The sequence below is a fragment of the Fusarium verticillioides genome, chromosome 10 (genome assembly GCF_000149555.1).
Source record: "Fusarium verticillioides 7600 chromosome 10, whole genome shotgun sequence".
NCBI lineage: Eukaryota > Fungi > Ascomycota > Sordariomycetes > Hypocreales > Nectriaceae > Fusarium > Fusarium verticillioides.
The window spans coordinates 781,888-800,581 of NC_031684.1; the positions used below are offsets into that span (position 1 = coordinate 781,888).

The 18,694-nt window shown below is 47.6% G+C and overlaps 9 protein-coding genes across 9 annotated transcripts; 5 read left to right on the plus strand and 4 right to left on the minus strand.

The window, feature by feature from the left end:
- Positions 1 to 54: 54 nt before the first annotated feature.
- On the plus strand, positions 55 to 1,906 carry FVEG_08841 (hypothetical protein; the record flags this gene model as incomplete). Its single annotated transcript, XM_018897726.1, has 5 exons — positions 55 to 117; positions 174 to 279; positions 327 to 688; positions 735 to 1,132; positions 1,188 to 1,906. 5 exons carry the CDS (start codon positions 55 to 57, stop codon positions 1,846 to 1,848), a joined length of 1,590 nt encoding a protein of 529 aa, XP_018755455.1. The 3' UTR covers positions 1,849 to 1,906.
- Positions 1,907 to 2,364: 458 nt separating this feature from the next.
- Positions 2,365 to 2,854, plus strand: FVEG_08840 (hypothetical protein; the record flags this gene model as incomplete). The annotated part of the gene is made up of 4 exons (XM_018897725.1): positions 2,365 to 2,483; positions 2,588 to 2,702; positions 2,756 to 2,770; positions 2,822 to 2,854. The coding sequence occupies 4 exons, from the start codon at positions 2,365 to 2,367 to the stop codon at positions 2,852 to 2,854; spliced, it is 282 nt and encodes a 93-aa protein (XP_018755454.1).
- Positions 2,855 to 6,254: 3,400 nt separating this feature from the next.
- FVEG_08839 (hypothetical protein) lies at positions 6,255 to 6,587 on the minus strand (the record flags this gene model as incomplete). The annotated part of the gene is made up of 1 exon (XM_018897724.1): positions 6,255 to 6,587. The coding sequence occupies one exon, from the start codon at positions 6,585 to 6,587 to the stop codon at positions 6,255 to 6,257; it is 333 nt and encodes a 110-aa protein (XP_018755453.1).
- Positions 6,588 to 8,143: 1,556 nt separating this feature from the next.
- Positions 8,144 to 9,046, plus strand: FVEG_08838 (hypothetical protein; the record flags this gene model as incomplete). Its single annotated transcript, XM_018897723.1, has 2 exons — positions 8,144 to 8,706; positions 8,755 to 9,046. 2 exons carry the CDS (start codon positions 8,144 to 8,146, stop codon positions 9,044 to 9,046), a joined length of 855 nt encoding a protein of 284 aa, XP_018755452.1.
- Positions 9,047 to 9,402: 356 nt separating this feature from the next.
- FVEG_08837 (hypothetical protein) lies at positions 9,403 to 11,964 on the minus strand. The gene has a single exon (XM_018897722.1). The coding sequence runs from the start codon at positions 11,518 to 11,520 to the stop codon at positions 9,898 to 9,900; it is 1,623 nt and encodes a 540-aa protein (XP_018755451.1). The 5' UTR covers positions 11,521 to 11,964; the 3' UTR covers positions 9,403 to 9,897.
- Positions 11,965 to 12,152: 188 nt separating this feature from the next.
- Positions 12,153 to 13,052, plus strand: FVEG_16452 (hypothetical protein). Its single transcript, XM_018905677.1, has 3 exons — positions 12,153 to 12,621; positions 12,677 to 12,874; positions 12,927 to 13,052. Exons 1-2 carry the CDS (start codon positions 12,536 to 12,538, stop codon positions 12,816 to 12,818), a joined length of 228 nt encoding a protein of 75 aa, XP_018755450.1. The 5' UTR covers positions 12,153 to 12,535; the 3' UTR covers positions 12,819 to 12,874; positions 12,927 to 13,052.
- A 154-nt stretch (positions 13,053 to 13,206) lies between these two features.
- On the minus strand, positions 13,207 to 14,799 carry FVEG_08836 (hypothetical protein; the record flags this gene model as incomplete). Its single annotated transcript, XM_018897721.1, has 1 exon — positions 13,207 to 14,799. One exon carries the CDS (start codon positions 14,797 to 14,799, stop codon positions 13,207 to 13,209), a length of 1,593 nt encoding a protein of 530 aa, XP_018755449.1.
- Positions 14,800 to 15,373: 574 nt separating this feature from the next.
- FVEG_08835 (hypothetical protein) lies at positions 15,374 to 16,402 on the minus strand (the record flags this gene model as incomplete). Its single annotated transcript, XM_018897720.1, has 1 exon — positions 15,374 to 16,402. The coding sequence occupies one exon, from the start codon at positions 16,400 to 16,402 to the stop codon at positions 15,374 to 15,376; it is 1,029 nt and encodes a 342-aa protein (XP_018755448.1).
- A 985-nt stretch (positions 16,403 to 17,387) lies between these two features.
- Positions 17,388 to 18,311, plus strand: FVEG_08834 (hypothetical protein; the record flags this gene model as incomplete). Its single annotated transcript, XM_018897719.1, has 1 exon — positions 17,388 to 18,311. One exon carries the CDS (start codon positions 17,388 to 17,390, stop codon positions 18,309 to 18,311), a length of 924 nt encoding a protein of 307 aa, XP_018755447.1.
- Between the last annotated feature and the right edge of the window lie 383 nt (positions 18,312 to 18,694).

Genomic DNA, 18,694 nt, shown 5'->3' on the forward strand with positions numbered 1-18,694 from the left:
GTCGCTGATTGACGTTGGGACATCTGACAAGTCTCTTGATCATCACCAATAGTCATGGGTTCCTCACCAGCAGAGAAGAAGGGTGCTGCCGCGGCTGCCGGCAGTGACCTTGCAGCAGTGAGTTTATTCCCAATGTGCGAATGATGGGCATCGCATGCTAATGTTCTCGTTAGGTACTCCCCGATGATACTCGACCTTGGTATCGCGTACCGCATCTCCTGAAACTTAACCTTCTCCTTCTTATTCCTCTCGTGTCTTCAGGTGCAATTGGTTACGATGGTATGTCAAACGCGTGACAACCCAATCTCCCTCACTAACATGGATAGGATCGATGATGAACGGTCTTCAGACCCTCCCCCAATGGAGAGGTTACTTTGGACAGCCTGAAGGCGCCATGCTCGGTGCTCTCAACTCCGTATACCCAGCTGGAAAGGTCATCGCCTTATTTTTCGTCACCTACGTATGCGATCGATTCGGCAGAAAGACAGCCATGATGGTCGGAGCCTTGACTTGTGTCGCCTTTGCGATCATGCAAGCTGTGTCACAGAACTTGGAGACATTCATTGCGGCCAGAGCCATCCTTGGTTTCTTCACAAGCTTCTTGGCCCAGCCTAGTCCAATCCTCATCACCGAACTTGCCTATCCCACGCATCGAGGCAAGCTTACCGCTCTGTACAACACATCCTTCGTAAGTACCTGCTCTTCATATTCAAGGACATCCACTGACTTGACAGTACCTCGGAGGTATCATCGCCGCCTGGTGCACATACGGAACCTTCAAGATCGACTCAACATGGAGCTGGAGAATCCCCTCTCTTCTCCAGGGAGCCCTCCCCTTCATCCAGCTCCTCGCCGTTTACTTCCTTCCCGAGTCTCCCCGATGGCTCGTCGCTCACGGCCGACGCGAAGAAGCCCGCAAGATCCTCGCCACGTATCACGCCGGTGGTGACGCAAACGCTCCACTTGTCAACTTCGAAATGGCGGAGATTGAGGGTGCTTTGACGCACGAAGCCGATGCCATGTCACAGAACTCTTGGCTCGAGCTCGTCAGAACTCCCGCGAACAGAAGGAGAACACTCATTGCCGTTATCGTAGGATGGTTCGCTCAGTGGAACGGTATCAACCTCGTCAGGTATGTTGTCTCACCCAGACCCCGCGTTTGTGTATCTGTTTAACCTCGCCTATAGCTACTATCTTGTTCTTGTCCTCAACACGATCGGTATCACAGCTGCCAAGGAACAGACCCTCATCAACGGCCTTTTGCAGATCTCAAACTGGCTTGCCGCGATCTTTGTTGGTGCTATGTTAGTCGACAGACTCGGACGTCGCACCCTGTTCCTTCTGTCGACTTGTGGCATGTTTGTGTCATACATCATTTGGACCGCTCTCAGTGCTTCGTTCGACAGTACTCGAAGCACAACTACCGGAAAGGCCATTATCGGCTTTGTATTCATCACATTCTTCTTTTACGCTGTTGCCTGGGCCCCTCTTCTTCAAGCGTACACTGTTGAGATCTTCCCGTACACCCTTCGCAGTCGCGGCGTCTCCGTCATGTATGTCAGCACATTTGTCGGTCTCGTCGTTGGAAACCAGGTCAACCCAATTGCCATGAAGAACATCGGTTGGAAGTACTACATTGTCTTCTGCTGCATTCTTGCCTGTCTCATTGTCGTTATCTGGTTCCTTTTCCCCGAGACAAAGGGTCATACTCTGGAGGAAATCCAAGCCATCTTTGAGGGAACATCTCACGGGGCTCTTCATGCCGATAAGCTGGATGATATTGAGCATGGAAGAGTAGATCAAGATGGCAAGAAGGATAAAAAGGTCGACCAAGTTGAACTCGCTTAGGTGTGACAACCAGAGTCTTAGATTTAGTAACAATAATAATAGCCGATGGTAACTGTTCACCTAGACTTTGTAACCGATTCGAGTTCCAGTAGCGATGCTCCGATGGCGACCTGCCGACATGGACTGGAGCGCAGCCAAAGAAGATGTCCGGAGCTGTCTCTTGTAACCCGTCGGAAGATCCATGGAGCGAATGATTGCCATGTATTCATCATACAATACCACCTATGTAGAGTAGAGGATGTTACCGAGCACGACCGATGGATGTACTGTATCTCAAACAACTATAGGCGACTTCCTAGTGGACTGTCCTCAGTATCCTGTCATATACGGCTGTACAAATAAGAGAAAATAAATTGTATCGTCTTATGAATGCAAGTTGTAATTTGGTAAGAAGCAGTTTCATCGCCTATAAAGACGACAGCTAACTCTGCATCCCTGTTGCTGGTTCAAAACACATCGCACAGAACAAGGTCGAGCATCCAATCCATAATATCATCCATCAATCAATCACTCATCATGAAGCACTCAGCCGTCGCTCTTCTCGCCTTTGCCCAGGGCATTGTTGCTATCCCGTCCCTGCTGGGGCAGATCAAGCAGAGCCAGTCCAAGGTTTTGGTGTCTGATCAGGATATATCGTTAGTATCTCTATCTCGAACTACCCATTATGCTTTATACTCTAATGCTTAGCCCGCTGCGGTCTATACCATCGCAATGTTACTTTACTAACACTAAGTCATAGTCTTTCTATCAAGCTTTCGCAGGTACCTATGCACAGGGACAAGCCCCAAACTAAGCAGGATGATATCTGCTGGCTCCTCTGTGCTTCTGAGGAGATCAAGTGCCCAGATGGGTGGGTGAGTCAATTTACACTCCTTTTAACTATTGGCTTGCGCTAATCAGGAGCCAGTACTCCTCTGAGCAGGTCAGACCACCTTACTAACCCGATTCGTTCATAACTAACCTTGAATCTTAGGGCGATTGCTGGACTTGCTGCCGCAGCTTCTAAACGCTACATTGAGCGGTCTCGAAGCAATGCCTTTGGGCATCATTGCCTTCCCAGTAGTGCAAACTGGGATACTGGCCTTGGAGAACTCCCGCTCGTCACTCGCTTAGTTCGTCTTTATTTGTCATTCCTGAAACAGTCACTCACTTGGTAAAAGATAATATGAAATGAGAGGGCTATAACGCTATTCTTAGATATGCTAAGATGTCTTATGGAGGTAACAGAGCACATCTAGGTCAAGCACAGCCAGTACTATAGCCTCAATCTACTCGTCAAGAACTACATGTGACATGTATGAATGTTCAATCCCTGAAATCCCTGGTTAGTCTCATCTTCGATTATTTGACTTTGTACTATGTGGTCTGAGGAGCAGATAATGACATCCGAGCCACTTGGGGCTCTCACCCAGTGAAGCTTTGGAAACAAAACGCCTGGCTAACAAGGTTCGGAAGTGAGCTGATGTCTGTGGTGATTTAAGCTCACTACCAACATGCCCGATTTCGACGGTAGGCCCTGCGAATCGTCCGTTTCCTTGACCAATTTAAGGCCACGAATTTTAACCTGAACTTGACGGAGATCAAGGCTCACTCTAGCTCCTTAAATAGACCTTTGCAAGCGTGACACTATTGCAGTTAAAGCCTCTTTCAAACCTTCAAGCTTATCGCAGCTCATAACCATACTTGTTTTAGAGTTGGGACGAAACTGATATGATAGGCTGTGTCATATTAGACTCATTAAACCAAAGTTTGCATGATAAAAGCCTTGCACAATAGGACTTAGTAGAACAGATACCTGTCATAGTTTCAAATGAGTGGAAAATACTTTTGCCTTCGATGAATTCTCACACCTTGTTTTATAGGGAGGTTTGACTATTTAAGAATCTCGTTTTCGCTTTGGCTTGAATTAATTTCGTTTCTTCAATCGTCCCGAAGCATTCGTAAAGCCAGTGATCATACTACATGGCGCGCTATTTAGAATGCTGTGCACGCATCAGAAAGCCTGGGCGTCGCTTTGAATGGATCCCGAAATGGCCTCGATGGTTTCAATGCGTTATGGAGGTATTTGGCACTATTGCTTACTATCCTTGCTGCTACAAACAGGGCCGTTGAGAATCCATGAATTGTGCTGTTGTCAGTTTATCGTCGAAAACAGCATTAGACAATGAGGGCACACCCCCGGGAGAAGGTAATCCTACCACAAAAGATGAATACAGTCCGAATACCTAATGAAATATTTGACGCCATCCTAAAACTCCTCCCCACAGCTCGCTGTATATACTCCGTCAAACGTCACGAAGTTTCCGCCAATATATAGACACCGATCCTGTCTTTCGCAAATTTCAGACTCTGAGCCGTTGGCATAGGAGAGCGCCAGCCGCTGTTCGAGACAGTCGAGAGATATATACTTCTCTGCGCCGCCAAACTCTATGCACTGAGTGCAGGGGCATACGCACAGATGAACTGCGAGAGAAGCTGATATCCTTATGCGAACCGAGGAGGTGCACCGGCTGCAAGAAGGATCATCCTGGAATATTCTTCCCCGCGAACGGCAGAAAGAGAAACAAGTGTGTTGGGTTGCTCGGTCACTACGATGTATGGTCTCACCGGCAACTCGATTTTCAATGGAGGTTCCCCAAACCTTGGACCCAATACCCAATCTACGACCGCTGCATGGACGGATCGCATGCTTCTTCAGAAGGGAGTGATGAGGATCCTGACCTCACTTCAGAGCAATACACCCCTACTATCGAAGTCGGTACCTGCGGGTACTCGGGCATTATCGCCACGACGACCTCATTGACCTTTGAAATTCGCGGAATATGGGAAAAGAAATCAATGGTCCGATGTTTCATGAGAGGTTTTCTCCAAGATTGTAGCCAACTTTGTCCACATTCTTTAATCGCAATGGAACGCTTGCTTAGCAACTTGGAGTGCACTCTTTGCTGCAGCAGATATTTTGGAAATTCAATTCCAGTGAGAGATGATGGCTGTGTCAGTCGTCGTTACACATGCCAGGAGTGCAACGCCATACGCCTGGGAACGCCCACGCAGCAAGTTCAAAGAGTGTTACAAGAAGACAGGCTTATTAAATGAGAACTTATTTCGGCTACACATCAGCCACTGATGGAGACACTCAGATCCATTGAGTTTCAAATGGCTTCGGAGCATACAATATGGTGATGCCGGGAGTACCGTCTTCACGGACAGAACAAAGCACGTTTTGTGGTGCGATCAGCCTGACTGTGGCACTGGGTCCGGCCATAGATGGCTGAAGCTGGCAAAACTCTTCTCGCACGCCTTTAGAGATAATCAGTGCCGCGACATGAAGGCATTTCGATTTGGATATCAATGTGGGACTCATACAGTTAGCTTTCCCAAGGCTTGTAGTTGGACCTTTGAATACGATGTCTACGAGGAGGCAAGAAGAAGATATGCGGAAGAAAAGAGGGGCTCACTGCATTCGTGGTGTAGATCCTTCACTGCTGGACTTCACTGAAGAAGTGGCTCCAGAGAGAATGGGTGGTGAGGATTGGCCGGGCGATGTCCTGGATGTTATGATACGCCTATGACGAAGATTGATAAGGCTCTGTCGGGGTCACTTCATCACTCTTTGGCCTTAGGTCTAGGTTTATATGCGGAATTGGTTATTCAAAAGCCTCCATACGACTTAGCTAGCCTAAGCAACGCAGTCGTTCTGCAGATAAAAGAAAGAAAAACAAGCCCCCAAGAATCCCATTGTCCTTCAAGTAAGCTTTCAGATCTATCATCTCAGTGTAACCATCTTATAAGGCCAGTTTCTCATATTGGCAAGTATTGGTGACAATATCGCTTGAGCAAAAGAGGCCAGAGTCACGAGTTGGAAATATGGGTAATAAGAAAAGTGCACAAAAAGGCTGGCGATGGTAGACTGAAACGGGCGATTTTTAGTTGCTTTCTGCGCAGCCTTTCAACACTATTTACTGACAGAAATGACATTTAGGGCGCTAGAATTTCTATTTACGGCAATCTTTGCGGCAATCCAAACATGAGTAGAGTCGAGGTCTCGACGAAAATAGCCCCGAGAAGCGGTTGCTTGCATAGGAAGCGGCACAACACGACGAACAACAAAAGGTCGAGGCAAATTAGGAACGCAAACCCACTTGGTGGCTCAATAATTGAATTCCTTATGACTTGACGGTTGCTGGGTGGTAATTACAATGGAAAAGATTGATTAAAGATTGTAAGAATAGTTTGAAATTTAATGTTTTGATTAAGAATTGTAAGAATAGTTTTAAATTTAATCGCAATAAGATAGCCTTGATAACAAACCAGCTTTAAAAGTCCCTATCTCGGGCTAATGAAAGTGAATAACAAGAGTACACCATAAGCCACCATTTCCTCAATCGCCACCTAGATTTATTTAGTTAGCAGTAAGTAAGAGTCCAGCCGTTCTTATGTTCATCTTGCTCAAGGTAGACCTGTGAGTCGCCTTTGGGATTTCGGAGCCCAACGATGAAGGAAACAGTCTCAGTGCAGTCTACGCTCCCGACAAGGTGGATGTCTTCCTTGCGGTCATCCAAGAAAGAGAAGTTGGGGCCTCCAATCGATTTCTGGTCGTCGAAGGGCTTAATGGAGTTGTATGTTACATCGCCCTCGGAGAAACCAGATAGAAGTCGTCCATCAACTTGCAGGTGCTGACTGCAATTATGTTGGTGTGAAGATGTTTCAAGAATCTTGCTCTGAGGGTGTATAACCATTGTCTTATAGAAAGTCTTCTTCTCAACTGATGCAATGATCAAGTGTTGGCGGTTTGGGTTGTCTGCGGCGCATCACTAGCACAGCGACGACTCTGAAGCTGTCTCGAGTGCGATTGTTTCTACATTTAGAGCAGGAAAAGATTGGACCTGCAGTGACGTGAGCTTAGTCGCGATCCTCTTGTCTTGACAGCTTATCATCCTTGACTCCGTAAGTGACCGGATGAATAGCAGCCCTAGCTAATAACTCAGCCTCAGTGCTTATGTAGATAGTGCGCTGTTCTCCGCCGTCAATTAGTTCTAGAATGTGGAATGGCGAGCATGCGAAGATTGTAGTCTCATCTCAGCACCCAACCTCAAGACTCTGATGTCATGGTACCAAGTCCACCTTGGCACCTTAGCAACAACAGCCATAATCGGAAGAGTCACGAGGTGTAGCTCAAGTTCTGAAGCAGCACTAGGTCATCGAAATCTTCGCTGTACTAATTAAAGGAACTATATGCGCTCCAGCGGTAATTGTATGCTAGGTTCTCTCTGCCGGAATAAGCTTACAGTCACAAATCTCAACTGCAAAGATAAATACTTTTGAGAACTGGTTCATAATATGACGCTCGCGCTAGCCATTCCATCATTTGTGCTGAGAGCAACCCTTCATATCACTAAGCGTAGATACGGCCATGAAAGCTCCAATATTATTATTTTACGTAGCTCAAAGCAGTCCTCTGGGAGGCGTGTGAGGCTTTACAGGAAGTAGCAATCTCCCTCTCAACTGAGGGTCGTAAGGTTAAGCTACAAAGCACTGATGTCTGTATGAAGCAACCTTAATCGTCCAGAGGTAGACAAAGTCAAAACCATCTGTCATCTACCTATCTAGTATTCAACCTATAGATTTGTTTTGATGATAAGCCAGTACTATCGAGTTATGTAGAGGCGATGCACAAGCCTTAATCTACACAAACGATATTCTGTCACCTCAAGATCGCGAGCTACCTCATCCACATACCCTTGAGATGAGAAAGTAGAAAGAAATCAATTCAAACTTTCCATAGCTTACTCTCTTTATGAGTGAATTCCATTTGAGTCAGTTTCGGCTGAACCCCCGAAGCTTGTCTACGTAAGCCGGGTTTTAGTCATAGCCCCAATCCTCGAATGCGGCAAGAGTTTGGCGATCAGGTCAATCAAACACCGACAACAATGGAACAATGAGTCCTAAAAAGGTACTTCCGAGCCCTTTTGTCTTGGGATGAGAGAAATACGCCAAATCATGGGCGCTTTACCGTGTCTGATCGTGGCGCTGAGTAAGATTCGTTCATGCTGTCACCTCTGGTTTATCATCAGAATCCTTAGTACTTCGGATGAGCCAACCATATCAATCGCCTAACATCATCAATCGGCTAACGGCACCACTTCACGGATATTGTCAGACGCTTGGAGCGCTGAAGCACAAGTCTTGTGATGTCTCTTATTATAAATTGTAACGGGTACCGTCGTTCACCTTTATGCTCTATAATTAACCATCGATTTGGTGGAAGTGATTCAAGCAAACATACCGAACCAACATGACTGGAACCCAAATCTATACCCTCAACAGCGGCAAGAAGGGCGTTGAAGAGCACCGCCTCGACTATCAGCACATCACTTGGTTGCACCTTACGAAGACCTTGATCCCTGATAATATCAAGTCATACCTCAACTCTCTTGGACGTCCGCCCGCAGTAGCCGACGTTGGAACTGGCACTGGGGTCTGGCTACGAGACTTCGCACCAGAAGTCCACGAAGACGCTCACCTCGATGGATTCGACATAGATGACTCAAAGTTCTCCTCTCCCAGTGAGCTTCCATCAAATGTTACCTTGTCATTCGGGAACGTCTTCGAGCCAATCCCAGAAGACCTCGTGGGAAAATATGACTTGGTGCACGTTCGACTTCTGATGGTCGCTCTCAAGTCTGGAGATTGGCTACCGGTAGCAAAGAATCTTCAATCACTTCTGCGACCAGGCGGCTACATCTTGTGGGATGAAACAGGATTCACCAAGTTTAATGCTGTGCCAATCACTGAAGCGTACCAGAAATGGATCAGTACGGATGTTCGCTACGGACTATCAGTTGGACGCGATGTCACGTAAGCATTCCCTCCACTCGTCATTAAGGATCCGCTGACCTCCAACAGAAGCCCAATGCCACTCGAGGGGCACTTCAGAAAGGCCGGTTATGTCGAATGCTCACACATTGAATTCAGTAGCTTCAGTGAGGGGCCTGAGGTTCAGAAGAGGGCAGGGGATACACTTGTCAACTACGCGCGACAAGCCTTGAATGGTATTGCTGCCAAAGGAGAGTTTGAATGGATTCACTCTCATGAGGATGTAGAGAAACATTGCGACAAGCTACAACAGGAGGTTGATGACGGTGTATCGGTGATGGGATATGAGGTTCGGTGGACTGTTGGACGGAAGCCGGAGTAATCCGATTCTGTCCTGCATCTTGCCGTCGCTCTAGCAGCACTGATAAGATGCCACTGATCTTTTGAACACTTGCATCTGGTACCTAAACATATCGAAGCCATCCTCAGTGATTCACCAGCTCAACGGGCTTTGAATTGCGGACGATGTGCATATTTGTATTATAAAACCTGGTGACTTAAGAAAATGAACCAGGTGATACTCGAAGTTCACAACTAGAGCTGATGGTAGCTGCATTTACGGGACTTGAAGACGCCTTGATATGAATTATGGAAGCTTCTCTCAGGGAGAGCCTCAGCTTGTGAAATGTGGTACAATCATTTGTTAAGTGCAGAATTTCAGTATAAATTCTCATCAGAGCCCACCTTGAACATCTAGTTCCCAAATTTTATCCTCGAAAAATCTCGACCTTCTGCTAACAATTTATCCATTCATTTCCAGATACAATCAACCACCCAAGTTCTACGCGATGAAACCGTCTCGCAAGGTTAACAAAGCTAACCACGTACACCGGTTTTCCATGACCGAAATTCCGAATATGTTAAAGCTCTCGGAAGCTCTCGACAAGATGTATGTAAAAGGTAACTATGAGTTAAAGACCACAGGAAACCACGTCAACCTTATAGCCCCGGGTTTCAAGCGGCCTGTAGAAGAATTGAGGAAGATGGGGGCTTTATCTCAGGTTTTGAAGGTCGAGGGAGGGCAGTCACATAAGTAGAGCAAATAGAGTTCTGGGATAGTAGTTTAATTGTGAAATTTTGACAACAAAGCATATAAGAAAGAAATATTCTAAAATCGTGAAATGATAACCAAGTAGAGCATGTAAAGCACGGTAAATGCTAGAAAGGTGATTTTCAAAGTCCGTGGGCAACCTCTCCTGTTTGTTGGGGAGATGTAGTAGTTGGCCCGATCTGCTCCCCCTCCAGTTGATCTTCCAGCATTGTCGCAGTGGTGTTCGTACTTCCAGTGTCATTCCTCACAGGCGTCTGAGTCTTGATGTATGGAAACTCTCTAGGTGTTGGCTTCGGCCTTTTCGTCTCCCGGTCGCCATCATCCTCACCAGCTCCCCCTCTCCGACTCTGCCATCCCTCAAACATAGTTCTTAGAGCGTTTTGCACACTTCTCTGAAACTTCCTCTCCATCTCGCAGCTACTATTATTATCTTCATTCATAACGAGGCCTGACATTACTAATTGTTCCATTATCAAATTCGTCCCGCGACCTTCCATAAACTCGCGTAGACTCTCTGCATCTTCGGACAATTCGCCGTTCAGATACGCCGATTTTGGTTTTTCAGAATTTGGGAAAATAATACTATAGATATCGAACCACTGATCACTCTCTGATTTGTTCGGGCCTCCAAGCCGCGATCGAAGTTTGCGTTCTTGTTCGGGGGTGATTCCATCGGGGGCGATGTACTCTCGCCTCTCGCATACTTGAGCACGGCGATGCTCTCGAAGGTCTTCGACAGTCGGCCATACGCTCAGACAGATGTCGCAGTGGATGGGCTGCATGTGGCAGCGGAAGAGATGTTGCTTGACGTAGCTATTGCGCTTGAGGACGTGAGAGTGACAGCGGCGATATTGAATCGGGTCGTGCTTATAGAAAGGGCAAGCCAGCCTGAGGTGGGAGTCCTCTTGTCTTTTAGACTTTTTGGCCCGTGATACTTGTTGATGCTCGTTCTCGTCATCCCCAGCCGCACGCTTAGGTGGCTGGTCCTTGTGTTGTATTAGAGCGCTGGTTTCTGTAGCCTCTGCGCTACCAATTTCAGTGGATGTAGGCTCCTTCTGGCGCGCAGATTCGTTCGCTTCACCGTTCTCATTGTGGTCTCCATCACGCGCCTGATCGTGCTGATCCAAATAGTTTGTTTCTGGGTCACTGCCGTAGCCCCAGTCAGAGCCTAGAGCTATCTCGGTTGGAAAGGGCTCGTAGGCACCTCCAGACATGTCTTCTAATGAGGCTATAGAATCCTGGTAAGACCCATCTGAGCCCGGTGATGTGATATTTGTGTTACTTGGTGACGGGCAGGAGGCCGGAGAAAAACTCCCAGACCTGTCTGACGAAGAGTCTGAGGCAGCATCCTGGGCATCTTCATCGTAACCATACTCTGCCATCGCAGGACCGCATCGTTCCAAAGTTGCAGTCTCGTCATCAGCAGATGAACTGGTAGCATTGCGAAAGGATCGCAGGCTGCAGCTACAGCTGATCGTCTCATCTGATAGGTTCAGTGAAGGCACAGACAGCACTGATGGTACGTCTGTAACAGGTTGCAATAGTCGAACTTCCTCAGTCTTTTGTTGGAAATCGTTCAGGTAGGCTAGCATCTCCTTCGGTGAGCCAACGTCGACAGGGATTTCCTTAGCGTCCTGGTCCTCTCCCATGGGAATTTGTTGTGGCGATTGAACTGACTCGTCATCGTTGTCAAACCATCTTCCGATGCCGTCATGTTCACTCTCATCACTGAGACTTCTGACCATGGTGATGCGTTTGGACTTATGTCGGTGAATAACGCCGGCCTTGAGGCTCTTTTAAATGAAGCCGAAGAGTCACACAGCCTTGTTTGCTAGCTCTGAATAACAGCAGCGGACGAAAATAGGATATCCCCTGCAAGGCGGCTAATTGCCTGATGCTGTCGCAAGTTTGACAGTTTCCTCTCCAATTAATCACGGTGTAGTGACGTCGGAGGAAAGAGGGGAACAGAAAGTGGGCGCTTCGGTACGATCACTGGAAGCCAGCAGATGATGCCCGAAATTGCTTTTGATCGCTTTTGAGCCGCAAAACGAAGGATGTTGGGTTGAAAATGCAGGCGGTGGGAGCCTGGAGGCAATGGTTGAAAATGAATGTGCAATGATGACACTGCCAGCGAATGGAACTCTCTATCACAAAGCCACCAGTCGCATGACAACACAAAGACTTGTCACTGGACAGAATATATCACGTTTGTGATTTCAAGTCACCCTAATCCCTGTTGGATGGCCTCAAAATGATGACGTGGCGACCAATCTCACGCCAGCAACCTGACCTCTCAGAGCGGGGTTCTTCCACTTGGGCACAAAGTCCTGCAGACCCCATGCAATGCACAGTCTCTTGCTATCTTTGCGCTCGTCACAGTTGTGATTTGGTGTCTACTGCCACGCGGCTTTGCTTTCTCCCCTCATCACAATTGTGACAAAGTCCTTGGATCCAGACCTCCTTTATGTCTGTTGAAGCACACACTACGAGTTAAACAATGCTTTGTTGGCCTATAGTAATATGAGGCATCAATCTCCCCACCACATTGTTGAGAGCGCCGGCACGCTTGTGCGGCTATGTATGTGTGTCCGATTGAAAGAAGCCCTGATTTGGGACTCCTGAATCATGTCGCTGTCGGTGATTTCCCTGGTTATGCGTATATTTAATCCCATTGACCACCAATATGCAACGAACTTTCTAATTCATTCGGCATTGTAATCTGACGCGAAAGCTCAAAAACCCATCATTTACATCTCCAAAATGACCACCCCTTCCGGTTATACCCCATCAGGTGCTTCGGCAACCAACACCTCTACCGTCGCAGTGGCTGGTAGCTTCCAAAACTCGTGAGTTATCATCCGCATTCTTCTTGTTCTCCTATCATCCTGACAACGGATCAAGAACACAGACACGAGACGGCGCCAATCAATCAACCTCCTACAGTATGAGCCGATATATCTATGATACGCAAGCACGTCCTGTTACCGATCGATTGGTCTACACTGCAGGTTATTCACAGAATAACCCGCCCCAGGGCAGATAGATGATGGACGACAAGAAGAAAGCGTATGAAGAAGCACTGATACCTGGATAAAAAAGGTTGGCATTTTCTCGCTTATTCAGATGAACGTGGCTAAGTTTTGATTTCCAGCTTCAATGTTTCCTGTTTTTATATACCCCGATGCTGTCCCAATACCCTTTCAATCGTCCGATCAAAAGGGAGATATTTTTTCCAAAGTTTATTTAGTCACCTTTCATATTGGGGCCTAGCCATCTTGAGTCTTGGTTTCCTTGGCTATCCAAGGGTCATTGATGAAGATTGTCTTATCAATGGTACGGTGTCATTGTTCGGAGTTAAGGAGTTCAAAACACAGTTTGTACTATCTCAGTTATACCCCAAGACTATACCCACTCAACATCATCCCATTCTTCTATGCAGCTGTGAAAGACTCAACCTTGATCGAGCCTCCTAAAGCCGTCTCGGCGAAGTTGAAGATGCCGAATCGGTAAGCAATAAAGAATGCCCAACCATTGTACAGTTTGAAGTTGGGACCCAGTGTTTCATACTTGACTCCATCCCAACTGTAAGAAAAGATAGTGTTGCCAGTTCCTGCTGGGTTGGTATCAAGTTGAAGTCTCAGCCAGATCTTGGTCCTTCCAGAAGGCACATTAGCTGTGGCTTTTATTTGTCCCAGGTCTGTTGTTGTTCCGTTCCACTCATCCATATTCATCCCATGCTTCGTAGCGATTGTGAACTTTCCGTTATCTCGATGAATACCGATGTATGCACTTTGGTCTCGAAACGCTGAAAGCCCGGCCCGGTCGCCGTCCTTCATCGGAGAGAAATCAATCTTCACTATTCCTGTTGGATGATCACCATGAGTTCGGTGAGATAGCGTGTTCCTCGCCTGGTAAATATCCTTCGTAATGCTAGCAGTGCGGAGAGTCAGGCCGTTGTTGACAGTGAAGGAGTTGACGTCCGGATTATGGTTCCACTCCCAGGACGGAGCAAGTGAGGTTCCGCGGAAGGTATCAGTCCTTGTCCAATTCTTTGTCACACCATCCGTGCCAGGAAGTGTTGGGTAAGATGATCCCCATCCGCCATTAGCACCCTTGACAAGAATGGGGAAACCATCGCTACCCCACGTAATCGGTGCAAGAACCGGAAGACGGCCGGCAGGATAGGCCCAAGTGAATGACATGAAGTACCAGCCACCATTGGGAGTCTTTATGAGACTACCCTGATGCGGCGAGTTACCACCAGAGATAGGCGGGGTGACTTTGTCGGCGAGGACCTTAGACTCATAAGGGCCCCAGGGTGATTTCGACTTCCAAATCCAGGTCTGACTGCCACTTGGGCTATCGTTTAGGATATAGTAGAGCCCGTTGATCTTGTACATGCGGTTACCCTCCAAGTCTTGGACCCCAATATCAGTGTTCTTGAAAACTACCTGAGATTTGACCTGGCTGAATCCGTCCTGAGATAGTTGAGATACTTTGACCTCACCGGAACCGTATACGACATACATGGTATCATCGTCATCGATCAGTATGCCATTGTCGTAGTAGCAATTGTTATCACCGAAGTTTCCCTTGTTGTACCATGGACCTTCCGGCGATGAGGCAGTGTATACCCAGGTCTGCCAGAAGTTGATGCAGCCGATCCAGTACCACTGTCCATTGCTCTTTCTGTATCTGAGGGATGATGCCCAAGTACCTCCACGGTAATAACGTGAGCCAGGAGGAAGATCATAGCCGTCGCCAAAGTTCAGGCGGGGAATTGAATGGCCGATGAGATCCCAGTTTAGCAGATCTTTAGACTTCAAAACGGGTGCTCCTGGGCTGAAGTGGAAGTTGGAAGCAGAGAAGTAGTAGTAGTTATCTGGACCGAGGAATACATCGTTATCTGGAAAGTCTGAGTAGATGATAGGATTGTTGAAGGTGGTGGCGCGACGGTGTCCAATCAAGCCAGCCAGTGCCGGCGTCAAAGAAGTGGCCCACGCCACGAGCCAGTATACCTTCATTTTCGTGAGATGGTGAAGTCTACAGCTTAGCTTTCACTTACAAGGTGGAGGTCAAGCGACTTATAGCAAGGCGAATCGGAAGCACCGAGCCCCAATACTATCAGGCAGTGCCAAGCTCGGACCCCTGGCCATAAGTAGCAACTTCGGCAAATGGCTCCGAATATGCCAAACGCGGGACATGGAACGAGATTTGCCTTGGCCAATATGGTAACCTAACATGTTGCATCGACGAGAATGGATAATCTAGGGTTACATTCTCTGCATGGCATGATTGGCGTCATTCTGGAAACGGATGGTAGAGGCCGTGGTCAGAGCAGTGAACTTGGCTAGATCAGTATATATGTGCATCTGGTAGGCTTTATCCGCTTAATGATCTGCAGAAGCTCAAAGTAGAGAGATGGATGGCGGGACGACATTCCGAAAGTGTGCCATTCCCAATCAGATGAGCATGCGACCAACAGAAGAAAAGAGGCGTTTTTGACACAAGTGATGAAACAAACTTCTCTCCATTAGATGAATCGCTGTCTAATTATTATACGTGACTTCTGCTGCTAAATGAGACAAAACACAAGAGTTAATCCCGAAGGTTAACAACAACCTTCTCACTGCTGACACCCTTGGGGAACAAAAGACCCAAAGCATCATTGATTCCTCCAAGTCCACCAGGAACCTTTCTAGCTGGCACAGAAATGAGACTCTTGGTAGCAAGAGCCTTGGGGAAATATGTGCCAAAGATCCACTTGAGCAGCTCTGCATTCTCTTCCTTACCGAGCAGCAGTGACCAGCCCTCGAACTTGCGAGTAACACCAGTGGGGAGAGTCTCGGGACCAAATGGTGGCTGGAGAGCGTAGACTGAGTCGCCACCTTGAGCTGCGACAACGTCTGCGAGAAGCTTAACTGTAGCTCCAGTCGAGATGGTGTCAAGAACGATATCGTAGGGGCCAGCGGCGATGAGGTCCTTAGTAAGAGCCTCAGGTTCTTGAGAGTGGTCAATGATGTTGGAAGCACCAAGTTTGGACACAAAGTCTTTATGCTTGGGGGAAGTGGTGGTGATGACTTCGTATCCAGCTTGAGTGAGATATTGCACAGTCATGCTTCCGATACTGGAGGTTCCACCGTAGATCAAGATGCGCTTTCCCTGAGATTTGGGCTCCTGACCAGGGACAGGCCGCTCCAGCTTGAGGGTGTAGTTGAAGATGGCAGGGATGGTAGGAAGGTTACCAACAAGGCGGACAGCAAGATCCATAGTCTCATCATCGTCAACCTTTGTGGTGGTGACTTCCGATGAGATAGAGTACTCTTGGAAAGCGCTGTACTTGCTATCACTAGCTCCAGCGGTCTTCATGCCAACAACCTTGTCGCCAACCTTAAAGTCTCTCACATCTGCACCGACCTTCTCGACAGTGCCGGCGAAGGAACTGCCGAGGACAGTGGGGTATGGAAGGGGAAGCATGGCGACCTTGGCGATCTTAGCGTCGATTGGTTGGATGGCGATAATCTGGTTCTTGACGAGGAGTTCATTGGGTCCAGGCTGGGGAGTCTCGATTTCCCGGACCACGAGAGGGGCCTTGGCGGCGGGGACTTGAGCAGCGAGATGAGGCATGATGTATATGATAGTACTGGTCGAGAAATTTATTCAGTGTTGTTATGATAGATGGTGTTTTGGGTGATTATGAGAAAATTGTTGGGTAAGGTTTGGAATCGCTGGATATTGTAGTGTGATGTAGTTGAGATGATGGTATGATAGATACACGATAGTCGAAACATTGGTTTATTATATAGCTCATTTCTATCTAAAGGAGATATTGAATGATATAGATCAATCTGGCTCTGTCTATGGTGCAATCGCTCTACAATCTGAAGGATTCACAACAAACTGTCTAGTTGCTGACATACGGCATCACCAACCTCATAGGGTAGGTTGCTTATGCGGTAGCGAAAGAGTGCGGAATTCCATTCGGTCCATCATTGGCCCCTCGGTGTCTTGGCATTCACCGGGCGGGGCACTTCGCTTACTCGGCGTTCAATTGGTGGGATTGACAATTCTGCCAAAGCGGGGTACCCAGAAGTGCTAACTGAAAGCACCTCCACTGCTGCCTAGATTCAGTGTAAGATCTAGTACCTTGTGATAGAGGCACAGAAGGTTCACAATCACCCGTAGATTACACAGTGCTGGTGATTGTCCACTGGGCTTGACGAGTCCACTAACCCCAAAGCTGGCTAGCTCTGTCCCTATCGGCATCTGTCGCATCTCCGAAATGTCCACTGTCTTTCTCATTCACTCCGCGCGTCAAGATATGGAACTCCGACATAGTCCATTCTTAGCAAGCATGTTAGAAATCGTCGATGGAGTTGGTTGAAGTTTTTAATATTGTTTCGCAATTGGTCCCGACTAGTGTAGAGAATTGAATACATATAGAACCTATTATGGCCTGCTTCAATCAATCTCATCATCACCAACAACAGCAACACAACAGTACAACAAACAGCAAACATCATCAATCAACAACTTCCACAAACAACTAATCAACTTCACTTTAAGCATACATAACTCACTTTGATATTCTTACCACTCCAACATCACAACAATGTCTCGTGCTCTTCTCATCACTGGCGCCACTGGCAAGCAGGGCAGCTCTGTCATCAATGCTCTTATCGCAAAGAAAGCAGACTTCCTTCTCCTCGCTGCCACCCGCAACAAGGAATCACCTTCCGCAAAGAAGCTAGCTTCCAAGTCTACAAACATCAGGCTGATTGAGGGTGACCTCGACTCCATCCCCGCTCTCTTCAGTGCCGCTAAGCAAGCTGCCGGAACTGTGCCTCTCTGGGGCGTCTACTCAGTCCAATTATCCATGGGCAAGGGTGTTACCCTTGAGGGTGAAGTCCGACAAGGAAAGGGTCTCATCGATGAATCTATCAAGGCTGGCATCAAGCACTTTGTCTACTCCAGCGTTGACCGTGGCGGCGACGAGAAGTCTTGGAACGACGCCACTGTTGTCCCTCACTTCAAGACCAAGCACGAGATTGAGCATTATCTTCGCGACTCAACTGCCAACGGAAAGAGCTCAATGAACTGGACCATCTTGCGCCCAACAGCATTCATGGAGAACCTAGAGCCCGGTTTCGTCACAAAGGTCTTCCTGACTATGATTCGCGACACTCTCAAGAACAAGCCTCTTCAGTGGACGGCAACAGAAGATATCGGCTTCTTCGCTGCTGAAGCTTTCACAGACCCACAAGCCTGGGGCAAGCAAGCTATCAGCCTAGCTGGAGATGAGCTCACATTCGAGCAACTCAGCGAAGCTTTTGAGCACGCCACTGGTGGACCCGCTGGTACGACATTCGGTTTGCTCGGAAAGGCTCTGAAGCATGGCGTTGCCGAGCTTGGAATCATGGTTAATTGGTTTAGAGATGAAGGTTACGGTGCTGATTTGGCCAAGGTTCGACAGCTGAACCCTGGGGCGAAGACCATGGAACAGTGGGTTAAGACAAGTGCTTTTGTTAGCCATTAACAGAAAGGGGAGAGTGCCATAGAAAGTCACTTAGAAGTTTAAGCTTATAGAAGAGGGGGCTTGCAAGGGTTTTCAATATGTATTCGCAAGAGATAGAACTATTTAATTATCCAATCATCATTGACAGTCCCCGCCGCGTCATTATGTTTCGACCTTGAAGTTCACGCAACAGATTTCAGTCACAAAGCATTTGTAACTTGGAGGCTTTTGGCTAATAGTTTATATCTACCCCTCACTTTTCAAACCTTGTGGGCTGGGACTTTGGAGCCACAAAAGTCAGCTTTCGCCTTTCAGGTCGTTCTTAGTAACATATAAAAAGCGCCCGGATGTTTCTCAAACCTAGCTCAACCACTCGTGAAAGCCCCGCCTGGGTAGCTAAAGCA

Coding starts and splice junctions, on each gene's coding strand:
- FVEG_08837 (XM_018897722.1), bottom strand. CDS start 11,520: ATGGTCAGAAGTCTCAGTGATGAGAGTGAACATGACGGCATCGGAAGA.
- FVEG_16452 (XM_018905677.1), top strand. CDS start 12,536: ATGACCACCCCTTCCGGTTATACCCCATCAGGTGCTTCGGCAACCAAC. Junction 12,622..12,676: donor GCTGGTAGCTTCCAAAACTC/GTGAGTTATCAT, acceptor CAACGGATCAAG/AACACAGACACGAGACGGCG.